We start from the raw sequence: 14216 nt of genomic DNA on the forward strand, positions 1-14216 counted from the left end.
GTTAAAAAATTATCTACTAGAATAATTTGAACAAAATGGTTAAAATTATATAAATTGTTTTGTAGGAGGAAAATATATAACATGTAGTATTTTACGTCGTTTTATAATAGATTTTAAAATTCTTGACAAGCATAAACATATACCTCTGAATTATTAGCAGCACACATTAACTCGGTTTGAACTATAGCCAAATTCTCTTGTTTAATGAACTACTAAAGCACGTTTGCGAATAATGCATCACATTACAAGCTCTTGATTGGTTGACCTGTTAATAGTTATTACATTAATAATTTGCTGACCTAATCTTCATTGAATTTTTTTATCTTTATTAGTTTCGTAAGAACTATACTCTTTAAAATAGTATCCACGATATCTCTTTAAAGATATTCACGATATCTCTTTTTCATCTTTTAATATCTCATATATGTATAATACATAATAACAATCAAACATATGTATTTTTGCGATCAACAATTATATTTATATTAACATAATTTGTTGACACATTTATTAGCTACAATTGCCATTGCAATCTACTAAAAAATTAAGTTGTCTACTAATATGGGGGATACTAATCATTTTAGCGATTATATTAATATTATTACTAATTGGCATTTAATTGAGAATCATCAAAATTGTTTTGCAAAACGGGAATATTCAAGATAATCGAACGCGTAATAGGCAACAAACGTGCATTTATGCTTTTACTTTTCGCGTAGACGGATGCATTATGCATGATGCTCATGTGTACATGATACGGGATTGTACAAAATGTGAAATTAACTGAACGGTAAAATAAAAAAATAACGAAATTAATACAACAATTTTGTATAAAATATTGAATGTGTATTTATTATTTAATTTACAAAATATGCAATATAATTGTTATTATTCTTATTATTTCTTAAAAATCTAAACTCCCTTTATTTTTAAGCTTTTATTTTTTTTTTCCATTTTTTTCTTTTTTCGGTGGGAGGAAAATATTCGCGCAAATGAAGGGATACTTTTGCCCTCATATCTTGCAAATATCCCGCCTTGGTTACGACGTAACATTAATATCTGCAAATTTTATCTTCGCGAGAACATCTAATGTCACAGAGACCTGCAGATATCGTTGAAATAAAACAAAAATACGCAGATCGCACGTTGCCTAATAGCGAAAGCGTGGAGAGAATAAAGTGTCGTTTTTTCTTTCTATCTGATTCCGTCGCATGTGTCGTAAAACGTAATATGCTCTTCAAATGGTCATAGGAATGACTTTGCAAGGGAAAGAGAAAGAGAGAGAGAGAGATCGCACAAATGAGTGCTCTGTGAACTGGCGCTCGAAATTCGCCAAATAAAGTAGAGCCGGAGAGAAAACGCATGGTTGACGTAATTGAATTATGTAATTCTGTTACTGAACTGTATTTGGCATTGTAGCTTTGCAATGCCAATGGCGTGATATAGTAATGATTAGTGTAATTAGTTTAATTAGTGATTCCTAATTAGATGTGTGTAACATGTGTGCAGTAATCTTATCTCGCAGCAATAACTTATTTCTCGCAAAATATATTATTTAATAAACACATATATATATATTAATAAGTATGTATATATTTATTATATATACATTTATAAGCAGAAAAGAAGAGGTAGAAATGTGTGTAATGTTTCTAAAAAAAAAAAAAAAAGAAAACATCTAAATTCTGAAAAATATATTTATATTCTAAACATATTATAGTCGAATAAAGTAATCTTTATGCAAGACTACTTTCAACGATCTAAAGATTACATGGCTTTTAATATTCTATATTAGGACACTAGCATTAGCGCAGGAAAATTACAAGAACGTATGATCGTTATAGAGGTAGAAATACATGAAATACTATGTCTACATAAATAGAAGTACTATGTCTACACTAGGAAAGTAGCGTGAGTTACATGGAGATTGAATAAGTACGTTTTATTCGCCGGCGGCGATCCGGATTGCGAGAAATGAAAACGGAATTTCAACATCCGGCGCGCATTCAACGTTCGCCACCGGCGAGAAGCGTCTCCTGCCGGATCTTCGAACGTTCGTTCAGTTGCGTTATCAATGTCAACGGAATATCCGCGATGTCAGCATCGAAATTCCGCTTACAAAAGAGACGCTGCTAAACGTTTACAATGGCGTAGCTACTTTCTTGCGAAATCTCTTGTAGGAAATACGCGCTGAAGAATTCTCAAAAGTCAACTTAGTAAAAAATGAAACATAAATTAGCCTCGTAATAGAATTTCTTATAATATAAATTTGTACGTTTTATTTTAAACCACCGTTGAGGGTTTAACTTACAACCACTAATTTTAATGCTAAAATGGACTAAAATAAGAAAATTGTATATGTATATGTAATTTTTATTCTTATTAGGATGATTTTAAACATACGATTTGTCTGACTTGACTTTTCCTCTACTTGATAAATAAAATACAGATTTATTATCGCGATTTGTAACTTGCTTAATTTTGTAGCAGTAGCTACAGTAAGCTCTTTGAAGCTTGACAACTTTGCCAGACAGAAAAGAGTCGCGGTTTTTTTATGGGACATTTATATTTATCTTTCGCGACCTCGATTGTGTTGGAGGAAATTTCATGGAATTAATTAACGCACAACGCGAGTGCGCATACGTGAAGCGAGATCAGCGATTGCGGGTGGAGCTTTTAGTTGAACCGTAAATACGCGACTTGAAACTTTGAAATCGTGCAATCAAAGTTACAAGAGTATTTACTCGTAAGAGCATTAACGAAGCTGAAACTATTAAATTCGCCTACGCTTATCGTTTATCAGTGACTGCAACAAAGCTTGCTACGATGGCACTAAAAAGGTGGAAAATTTGGAAATTCTTACAAATAATGCAAAAATATGTTCTATATAAAGATATTTTTGAAAAATCTTTTATAAAGAAAACACATGGAAATTAACGTTCTACGTAAAATGTAGAGGAAAGGAATAGACTTAAATTGAAGATTACGTAAACAGAATACGCTTATCACGCGTTTTCAAAATTAATGTACTGGTATATCTCTATTAACTCATAACAAAACAGAATATTACAAAAAAAATTTTAAGAATATTAAAAATAATGAAAATATAATACATTCTACTCAAACACATTCGTATAAATCATTATTGTTTAAATTAATTTTTTTAGACGCACGGAGACATTCTACTTTACTAACAATGAGAGAAATTAAAAAATTAATAACTTTTGAGCTTAATAATCTTAATTTTTTAACAAACTCTTTTATGGTAAACCATCCTTTTTTTTATGAAAAGCAGCTTTTAATTATACGCATTCCGTTTTGATATAATATGAGAGAAAAATCTTTTAAAATTTACCACACTCATCGCCGACACTTTTTATGGTGGCACCGCCGAATATCCTTACGGGTGTTCTGCTCCAAGAAATCAACATTAACGAACCACCTATGGGAGGGCTACCTCTGCCTAACTGGCAGCGGACGTAGGACAATTTTATTAACTGCAGACCCAAAGGGTCGTTCGACAGTTTTCCGGGTAGGTCGATTTCTTCGGTCAGGTCATCGACAAAGGTGATCGCGTTTCTACGAATCGGCAATGTCTTTTCTTTCCGTGTGCCATTGACGATATTTGATCGACGCGACAGCGGCGAGACGGTTGACGAACTCTGCTGAAAGATTCTGCGGGACCAATTAGGACTGAGCGCAAATCGCGTCGAAATCAGTCTGTCGAGTGCACGTGTCGCTCTGAGATCCGAATCGCGCCTCGCCATTTTCATCCTGATTGCCTGAGTGATGAGGGGAAGCGTGGCCTGATCCGTAGTTCCATTGATCGAACGGAATAAGGACCTTTGATGGCTGTTATCGAGAGAATCGAACGCCGAGGCCAGCAAAAGATTAAATCCCAAGACCGAACCCTCGATGCCCTCTTCTAGCCCTTTATCGAAATCCGTATATTCTTGACCTAAGACGATATCGCCGCCTCCCGGGATCACGTATTCGATCATCTGCAAGATAGTCTTCTATTAACTTGGAATAAAACAAAATTTTCACCGATAATATCAGTAACCGAGATTTGTGCATCTCGTAATCTGAATTTAAATTATTCAAAAATTTAGCCTAAAATTTATAGGTATCTTAAGGATGAGTATACGATCTATACCTCCTCGAGATGACCTTGCACCTCCAAATGTCCGTCGAGCCATAGAGCGTAACGACCGACCCGATTCTCCCAGCTTTGACATATGTGATACCAGCGATGCTCTTGTATACGAACCGACCTTCGAAATACCTCCACACCGCCGATTTCCAGGTGAATGCTTCTTCCGCGCGATGATATCCAAGATCGAATCAAACGTTCTCGCTCGTTCCCTTTGATAACGAAAGAGGATTATGTTTGCACATTGCTTTCTCGATCAAAGTGCAACGAGACATATAAAGCCAGAATTTATGCATCTGGGGGGCACAAATCTTTCCCATTAATAATTTCGTATAAAGAGATTAGATAATTTTTTCTTATTTCAATCATCTGATAAAACTAGTTTTTCTTTATAGTTTGAAAATTTATAGTAATAGAATTAAAGAATAATTTTTATCTCTCAATTTCTACGATATGCTCAGAGATTGCTTTCCATATAGGATATTATTATACAACGAGGGGAGATTGAGATTTTCGTGGAACAGTTTAACAAAGTGACATGAAGGACAGCTTTCTCGACCGCTACGTCATAAATATTCAAATTCTGTTTACATCGGCCATTGGAGAGTAGTTAAATCTCGCGAGATTTTGTAATTCGACCAATTAGCGTTTCATCAGGGAGAGACGCAGCGTAGCACATCTAATTCTCACACATAAAAGGAATAATGCCGCGAGGCAAAGTGTCCATTAACATACTGTTAAGTTGCAACGACGAAGTAATACGCAAGCAAAGAGACGATTTTCCGCGAGCGAAGATACTTTTCCCGTTACGGCTCTTTCCGCGGGAAAATGACTCTTGTGTAACTGTTCGTTGAATACCGGAGTAGATAATAGCGGCCTCGTGTAAGAAAACAGTCCTCATTACCGTCTCAAAGCGGTTGAGACAATTCCAAGATAAAAGTGCGAAATAGTGCTGAAACGCCGCGAACATATGTAGACGCCTCTTATCTCTCGTTCGCAGATATTACATTTATGTTGATGTAATTCTATAGCCACATAACAATATGTAACGCATACTATTATTCTCGATCTATTTATAGGCATATAATTGAGAAACAATTTTTACATCTCTTAATTTCTTATGACACGTGAAGACTGCTTATCTCATTATTAAATTGTCCAACAATGAGTCTCTATTTCCCACATTTCGCAAAATGTCAACTGTCTCTGCATCGCATTTGCGCAATAATTCTTTAGATGTTCTCTAAATACAATGCTTGTACAAATTGAAAACTTGAAAAAACGACGAGATACTCGTTTATGTGTTCAGTTAAAAATTTTATTCATAACATAAGTATCAAATAAAAATTTCTGATTGATAATACTTACTCGAATAGGAAAAGATTGAATGTGGATATTCGAGGTTCGTTGACTTCATCCAAAGGCAGAATGTAAACTCATGAATTTCCGGCACGGGTAATGCCCATCTGAGAAACTAAAAAGTAGGGATAATTAACCAGAACATCGTATACCGCTCCACGCTCCACTATCTAATTAGAGCGAACGCTATGTATAAGGTGTCTCAGGTGATTACCACTTTGCTTTATGTCTATACTATTTTATTTTTTAATTCTTTAAGCGACATAAAATTAAATCTTCTTTAAGAGTTTCTTCTTGAAACTCTTGCAATGTTTAGAAAGAAATTTTATTGAAAATTTTGTAAAAGTTTTTAAAAAAATTTAATTTAAAACATTTAACTTAAAAAAAATTTAAAGAAATTTTATTTTAAAAAAATTTAAGTGAAACTGTCCTAGTAAAATTATTCGAGAGAATTAATTACAAAGGTTAATAAAAAGTCGAAAGAAAGTGTAAGAGAATTTGTGTACTAAATTTTGCTTTAGAAATCAATCGGAGAGACTAGGCATGATTAAAAAAGAATTAGATAGTAGAAGATTTGAAACACCTTGTACATGTAGAAACGAGCTTATCACGGTCGACATGTTTTACAGTGAACGATTAAAATTAAGCAATCAGTGTGAAACCAATTTCTTTTCTACGTGTTATGGAATAGCTCTCTTTTTCTCACGTAATCGATAGAAACCTCGCGATTTTCCATGCTTCGTTGAAAAATGTGTATCCGTTATATCCGACAACGTATCGATTTAGGATTTTTGCCCCTTATTTTAGTTAGTTTTTTACTCTCGGTATGTGTTTGAATATTGAATTACGAAATGTTTCAATACGCAATCTATAGCTAATTTAGTTGGTTAATCGAGCATTTCAGCGAAATTATGGGAATTTCTACAGAGTCTAGTAGAAGATTAAAAAACCTTCATGTTATTAACTGCAAGCTTAACAATACAACACTTTTAATTTAAAATTTAGTGTCTAAAATTTTTCCATTCTATTTTATTTTTATTTATTTATTTTTTTTAATTAAACAATTTAATTTGTTAAATAATTCATTACGTTAGAAAATAAAATCTCATGTTCTAAATGCAGTTACATAAATAAGAAACGAAAAAATTCGACGGGGGTAAAGATTTTTTTCCAATTATTTCTCACCTGAATGTAGCCCTTTTGCGTTAATTCGACGCTGTGCAACGGGGTACCGTCGACATTCTTCTCGGCGTCGACAAGCGCAGTCGAGATGCCCGAAATCGGCGCAATAAGCGAACCTAAGAGGACGAAGAACGAAAACGAGCGAACACTAATTCCGAAGTTTGTCGCGAATTTCTTCATTCTTATCTTATCATCGCTCTCGTTGCGTCCGACTGTTATTTCTTTAATTGCTTCGCGGCAAAAGTTCGCCGTTTAGTTTTTATACTACCTTCCCTCGTCTTCTTTTCACGGGATTTCTCTTTCTCTCTCCCCTTTTATCTCTTGGCTCGCAGCCCCTTATTTTAATCTTATTTCACGTCTATCTGAACGTGCTCACGAAAAGAGGATTGTCTTTCGCCGTTACATCTGCTCAACTTTTCTCACCAACTTTTCCTGCTAATACTCTCTCTTTTTACACGCAACGATGCAGGCTTCTTTTTCCTCTCGTCCACCCTTCCTGTCAAACTGCGAAAAATTATCTAGCATCTCCTTTCGCCTGTCGAATCTTACACTCGTACGAATTTTTTTTTATCAGTTGCGAGATCTTTTTACTTTGCTTCTCGCGCAATTTCTTCGTGTAACTTATCTCTCGCTGATTGATAGTTTTCGCGATCGGAACAACGATACGTCGATTTTCTCCTTATCCGCTCGCTATTTTTAGAGGGTGAATTTTTTCATATCTATATACTCGAAAAATAAAAAGATTTCTCTCGCTTGCCAGTGAGAAAACTAAAAACTTCGTGACTTACTCGACACTTGACATATTTGCTGAAGAATGTAAAGGTACTTTGCTGCCGACTCTCTTCGCTCGATGTCCGATAGCTTTCACGGCTAAAAGCACAAAACGCAGCGATAACCTTCTCTCCGACCTTCCTTTCCCATTCGCGCAATCAAAAGCCTCGACAGAACTCCTCGTTGGTCCTCGTTTGATGATCTCTATAATTAAAAGCACGCCGTCCAAGAGTGGAAAGACGACCCTTCAATGGCCCATTGGACTTCCCTTCACATCCCGGGCAAAAGGCGAGATGAAGAATATTTATCTTCCTCTCTTCATATTCGATGTATGATCGATGTCTGGAAAAGCAATTATTTTTTTCTTTTCCGCGCTTATTATCGCTGATGAGTCGTGTATTGTTTACTACGAAGAAAGATACACATGAATCACCAAAGAGAGTAATTTCTCTCGGAGTTTACGTCTCTTTCTCTTTTTTTTTTTTTTTTTTTTACAATTGATCTCTGTAGCTTCTCGTTAAGTAGGGCGCCCTTATTTCGATCTATTCTCTCTGGAATCGATGGAGAGATCTATCTTTTTCTCTCCTCTTTTTTTTTATTCGTCCGGCGAGTGTGAAGCGACCAACCGAACTCTCGACAACGGTAAACAACGACTAAAGCGAAATCGATGTGAATCGGTCGAGCGCGAGCACGCGAGTACGGAATCAGTAAGAGGGAGGACCTTTCGTAGTGGCAGTCGCGAAGTTAAGGCGGCCTATTTTAAGTCCACTGCGCACGGCGTGTAATTTTTATCTGTACTAAGAAATGACGAGATCGTCGAAGTCGCCCACGTGTTAAATTGTGGGATCGGTATGTTAGAAATGCGCAACCGATCATCTGATTCCAGATATTGAGTATGCATTAACCGATCTATTTACTATAATATTTATTATCGTGTTTTTCACGATCTATTTGATTGATTTCATGTGACACAGATGGAATAAAAAAAATTTTCTGCATAATAATTAATGAAGCAGATTATGAAGAAAAAGTGTTAAGATTATAAGATTATTTGTTTGAAGAATAATATGTATTTTTCTGATTTTTAAGAAATTTAATACATAGATAAAACGAATGAACAATACATTGCGTAATCGCATTATTATACTGATGTAATACGCGAAAAACAATTTAATTTTCTTAAATTGTTATACATACAATTAGGCGCGCAATCTCTGCATTCTACACGCGTACATTTTACTGTATGATCGATATGGGAAAGTTAATCTTCCGTGGAAAGTTATTGAGACACGCAGCGCAGAATAAGCGAGATGATACGGCAAATTGCTTAAACATTCCATGCCGCAAGCAGTAGCGGAATTACAAACGCGTTTTATTGCACACGTGAACATTTCAGAGTGCATTTTCTTGAAAGTTAAGCAGGGAAGAGTTCAAGGCCTCGTAACATAAACTCACGTGCCATTTAACAAAAGGATACATATATGGAAACTTGTAACAAATATCTGTACTTAATAATCTAAGACTTTTAAATAAAAAAAATATTTTTTTTATTTAAAAGTCTTAGAATTTCAAGTATTATTATTTAGTGCTAGAAAAGAAACTTATTTGTCTGTAATTTACGCACGTGACCACGAAGAATTAAATCCGCCATTAATCAGGCTTGATGAAAGTTTTTACGCCTCGGGAAGTCTATACGTAACACATGCGTTAAAGTGTGATCGTAAAAACTCCCGCATGGAAAATACAGTCTGGAAAGTTAACATTAACGGTACCAAGTCTTGAAAACCTGTTGCGAAAGCGCTAGCCTTGGAGAGATTCTCGTATAACGAATTTACATGGATAAGAATCTACCTCGGCAATTCTTCTCGGGAGATAGCAGTCCCGAATAATCGTGGTAGAAATTTCAATTGTCTGCAAAGATCCATATCTTATGTCGAAATTTTCTAGGTATAAGAAACATAAAAGCATATCATGCACATGGAATCAAATTTATTGTTTAAGAACCGATAGTTTCCGACATTGTCGCATCAATTGCCAATTATCAAATTAATCCTTCTATAAACAGGTATCCGGATACCCAAAACAACTTTAAATATTAAAAATGTACTGAAACTTATCTACTTTTCTCCGTCCGAAACAAAGTATTCGGAAACTTCTTAAAATATAACGAATAAAAATGTTCAAGTCCAGCAGCTGTTATAAAAAAATTGTCCCAGTACAATGTGTCAAAAACAGACAATTGGTATCCGGGTACCTATATATTGATGGAAAGTAAAAAATTATTCATTGACAGATGAATTAAATTATCGCGACCACCATCTCGGTGGTGTTAGAAAAATGATAAACGATTCCCCGGATTATCGGCGAGGAACTTTCTTCCTTTTTTTCAAAATCATTTTTCTTTTCTGCTTGCAGACGGCCAAGAACTCGACGTCCGGTAGCGGATATTACGTGGGCGGAAGCAGCACCCTGCCACGCGGAGGATCTCTCCTAAGGGCGTACAGCCCGGCGGCGTCGAGCGTCGGAGGACCAAACGCGACGCCGACGCAGCCCAAGACTCTCACTACACCAGGTATGCGAATGCCCACATTTTCCTCCTCTTCCCTACTCCTATATATGTATGTTTCGTCGCGTTGTCTATAGACACGATGATGTGCAAACAGATTCGCGACCGACGAATTTCACCCCCTCGAGACCATCGATGAGCGGCCCAATAATGTTATCAAAATCGTATTTTCTTTTCTCTTAGTCTGAATTCTTAGTCTAAATTCTTAGTCTAAATTCTCGAAGTCTGAAATTTATTATAAATATATTGATTGAAAATAAATAAAAATGAATATATATATGTATATAAATTTGTGAAATAAATTCTTTTTTTTAAATTATATATTTACAATGAAACTAATAGACAAGATATCACGCGTACTTTTAAAAACCGCGCTTTTGGACCGCTCACGACATTGATGAGAATTTATCGCTTCGCATTCTCTGTACATTTACTTCATACCCGCATCCAATGTTCTATGTAACATGTTCTATGTAACAGAATCATTGGAACATTCTTCTTCCGAAATCTACATGCGCACTCCCTGCATAACTTCGCATCCCCTCAGATTCCTTACATTAAGTTGACCAGAAATCAGAAATTACAAAACAAAGATGATTTGCAAAATAAGATTTTAATATCAACTTTGATTCTTGTTAAAGTTTTACAAAAAAGCTAAGATTTTAGTAATAGACTAATTCTTTTTGTTAATCGAAAGAGAATTGTATTCTGGCAAAATTCTGGTTGCCTTATGCAATTAACACGCTTAAACATCTGTCATCATCTGACATCATAATTCAGACGATCTTTATACGACGTATTAAGAAAAATGAACTCTTTTAATCGTTTTGTCTCTAAAAATTGGTCGAATCGATTATTAAATTTACTGAGTAATTAAAATAATAAACTCATATTGCTCTTTGTCCATAGCGAAATAAAACAAATAATATAGATTATATAGAACATAACGATGGAAAGATATTTTAACGATAATTATATTGTGCAAATTCCACAAAGTGAATCAACTTTATAAATTCGAATACCATCAATTGTCAATTTAAAAATTACTTAATATTCATCGTATAATATTATCAATGTAATTGTTCGAATTCGTATAATGATCATTCATCAGTAAAAAGCTATATTATTTTAGAACACCCTAAAAAAGCTATATTATTTTAGAATTACATTCTGAAAATATTATTTTTGATATGATTGACTGGGAAGAAAAGACCGATAAAAAAGTAACGTTGAAACTACATATAGAGACGGTTATTTCTGATTTAATGTAACGCACTTTTCCCTGTGAAACGTGAAACCCTCTTCTGACTCGACCAATTTTTTTCATCGCATACCCCATGCTTTAAGCTTAATACATTCGCACACAGATGCACATATACGCGATCGCTCTCCATTTTTTCCGATCGACGGTTGCAAGGTCGTTTCGATTCTTGATCGCTCAACATCTGAAATCGTTACGACCGGTCGGCGTTGGCCAAATACTCTACTCGAGATGACTCAAAAACGTTTAAGCTGTACATGATGCCGGCCCAAGGGAAAGGATGGCCTCATTCTGATCGCCATGAAACCTTCTCCTTGTTGTCGAGAGAAACATTTTGCTTTAACAGACGCTTACTAAGACGCCGAAAAGAGAACAGATTCAGGACGCGTGAATAGTTGATCGTAGACCAATTACAATTAATCATCGACTGCTATGACGAGGCGAATCTAGCATTACGAAATAAAACGCTGTCAGCTCGATGAATCGATTTTATTAGATGAAAGCAAAGAAGACATTTCTCTCGACGATCTTCGCGTTTGACGATTGTTGTAACGTGATCGAGAAGTGCATATTATATATAAAAGTTGACAAGCTGTCGCGTCTATAAATTTCGACGACACTCGTAATCATTTCGCGTTTGTTAGAAAATTGTTATTAAAAATATAAGTGTCCAGTCGTGGAAAAATCTTTAACAGACGATTTTATTAATTTTATCATATTCGATCTTTCATTCCGCTCGACAATCGTACGCAATCGCAGCTCAGGAAATTAATACATTAAATAGAATCGAATATATTCGAAATTATCGAATGTTTATATATATAGGCTCTATGTAAAAAAAGAAATTAAAAATCTCTGTACAAGAAATTCGTGAAGAGACATCGATAACGACCCCGCGGTCCCCTCTTGTTCACTTCTGCATGTGCACTGAACGTCGAACGGCTTAGCGAGGTGGCAGAAAGATATACGTGCATCGGAGCACCTGGGTACATTGGTTTTTTGTTTGGTTTTTTGGATGGTTGGATAGGTGGTGGCGGGGTGCCGCCGGCCAAGCCGCTTCGCAGCTACCAGTGTGGTAAGAGTCCCCTTGGAAGCCTCGGGGGCTCGGCGCGCTTCTCTAGAGACAGCTCGGTCTCCCTCTATAGTATACCAGGTCAGTAGTATCCTTAAACATTCGTCAGACACAGCTCGATCCTTTCGCAACGGGACGACGATCGAGATATAATACTTTTTTTTATCTCGTGCTTTGCCGAAAATCTAAACTCTGTTACCTTTGGCTAACTTTTGTTTCGGAAATTGTTTAGCAAAGCGATGATATCTTTTTTGAGCTGTGCTGTAATAAAAATAATTATGATGAGCTTTAAAAGAGCAAATGCCCCTTAAAGAATTTTTATACTGGATATTTGATAATAGATGCATTTTGAACACGTATGAAAATATTTTCGATAGAAAACTGAAACTATTTCTTAGTTTGTTTAATTAAATTTATTTTTTATTTATTCGACTAGTTTTAGATGGACTTGAGGCAAAAGTTAAAATATTTTGAATTCTACAATTTTAAAATTATAAGAAATCTTGTATTCGATTAAGTTTCGATAAAGATAGAATTATATTTATTTTCAAAAAATGATATTGTTCCAAATGCGTCTATTGTCAAATAGTCTAGTAATAGATTACAACATACAATATAATAATTTATGTGCAATTTATTTTAATTTTTTTTATTCTTTATATAATATTTTTAGAAGTATCTTTTCAAATATAAAATTTATCGGGTTAAAGATCGATATGTAAAATTATAATAAGAAGAAAATAAGATTGAGAGATGCAAAGTTTTAAAATTGAATATTTTATCCGTAAAATAAGATTATCAAACAAGCTGTTTATTACTAACATTATTAACGATATACGCGAAATAACAATTATAAGAAGCTTACAACTAATTGAAAAAGTATGCTTGTATAAATAAACTGAAATATAAAATGTGACTTGTTCCAAACTAACAATAAGTTTTTCTCTTGGTCACGTGAGCAGTAGATTGGACAAAAAATCGTTAACAATTCACTGGGGAAATATCGAACCGAACTGAAATGTTGCAAGCTACTGACGATGAAGGCACGGATACGTATCGAAAAACGTATCGTACGCGATCAAATCACGCAGCTATATACACACACTTGCGTGGTACGTTTGATACAAATTTCCGGTTAAGGACTTTCATCGTGATGCAATTTGTCCCGAAATGGATACGCTGTAGACAGTGTGCCTTGTAAATTTTGAAACGGTGCAATCACCGTGCTGGACTGTGTTTGAAGCGAAATAGAATTCGGTTGAAATGCAAAATAAAATTCTGTTTTATTTTTGAACAATATGGAGATAGTTATTTATCGTTGCTTCCATTGCGGTTAAAAATTCAAGTGATAGATAAATCTCTGCCAGTTTTATGCACAGGTCATTTTGACGCATGAGTTATCTTTCTTCTTTTCTTGTGTTCCAATATATACACTTTATTAAAGTAAATTATATAACGTGACAGAAGCAATACGTATTCGTAATAAGGAGAAGCTTCAGCAAAAAAAAGATTCTGATCGTTCGGAATGCAATAACCGCAGGAAAACCATGAAATTGGCAGTTACGATTAGCCAAGCCGGGTCGAGCCAAGTTTTAATTAAACGACTTCGAGACCGTGGAGATAGTGTTGGGAATAGATGGGAACGGATGGATGGAATCGAAACGTTTTGAATTTACCGACGAACTTTGAATGCTGTTGGCATGTTGCGCAAAGAAGAGGAAATTGAAACTTTATCGAGTGTTTTTGTCTCGGCAATATTGAACCTTGAAAGAACCGAATACTTGTATAACGTAAAAATTTTTTATTGTGTTTTATTAATTAATTTTTTTATTAATCATACAAAAATTAATTA

General features: G+C 35.0%; 2 protein-coding genes across 25 annotated transcripts in view; one reads left to right on the plus strand and one right to left on the minus strand.

The window, feature by feature from the left end:
• The window catches only part of LOC145946103 (uncharacterized), a 198757-nt gene that overhangs the window by 148604 nt on the left and 35937 nt on the right, over positions 1-14216 (plus strand). For 21 of the 24 annotated variants that reach the window (XR_014426980.1, XM_083055526.1, XM_083055525.1 and 18 more), the window contains 2 exons: positions 9881-10036; positions 12307-12445. Coding sequence is in view for 23 of the 24 variants with exons in the window: in XM_083055526.1 (XP_082911652.1) it covers positions 9881-10036; positions 12307-12445 (295 nt within the window). In the remaining variant the exon portion in view is untranslated. Of the gene's footprint in view, positions 1-9880; positions 10038-12306; positions 12446-14216 lie in introns of all 24 variants that reach the window. The other 3 variants (XM_083055517.1, XM_083055523.1, XM_083055510.1) reach the window with 2 other exon arrangements.
• LOC145946009 (uncharacterized) lies at positions 3044-7476 on the minus strand. The gene is made up of 4 exons (XM_083055356.1): positions 6698-7476; positions 5522-5627; positions 4157-4365; positions 3044-4001 (listed from the first exon to the last, which is right to left on the minus strand). The coding sequence occupies exons 1-4, from the start codon at positions 6872-6874 to the stop codon at positions 3345-3347; spliced, it is 1149 nt and encodes a 382-aa protein (XP_082911482.1). The 5' UTR covers positions 6875-7476; the 3' UTR covers positions 3044-3344.

The sequence above is a fragment of the Prenolepis imparis genome, unplaced genomic scaffold (assembly GCF_030444845.1).
Source record: "Prenolepis imparis isolate NDT839.2.m4 unplaced genomic scaffold, iyPreImpa1.0 SCAF_15, whole genome shotgun sequence".
NCBI classification, from domain to species: domain Eukaryota; kingdom Metazoa; phylum Arthropoda; class Insecta; order Hymenoptera; family Formicidae; genus Prenolepis; species Prenolepis imparis.

Bases quoted from the DNA above. Each gene is read 5' to 3' on its own strand.
- LOC145946009 (XM_083055356.1), bottom strand. From the start codon at position 6,874: ATGAAGAAATTCGCGACAAACTTCGGAATTAGTGTTCGCTCGTTTTCG. The intron at 4,366-5,521 runs GTAAGTATTATC...TCGTTATCAAAG, and splicing joins TTCAATCTTTTCCTATTCGA to GGAACGAGCGAGAACGTTTG. The intron at 4,002-4,156 runs GTATAGATCGTA...ACTATCTTGCAG, and splicing joins TGCAAGGTCATCTCGAGGAG to ATGATCGAATACGTGATCCC.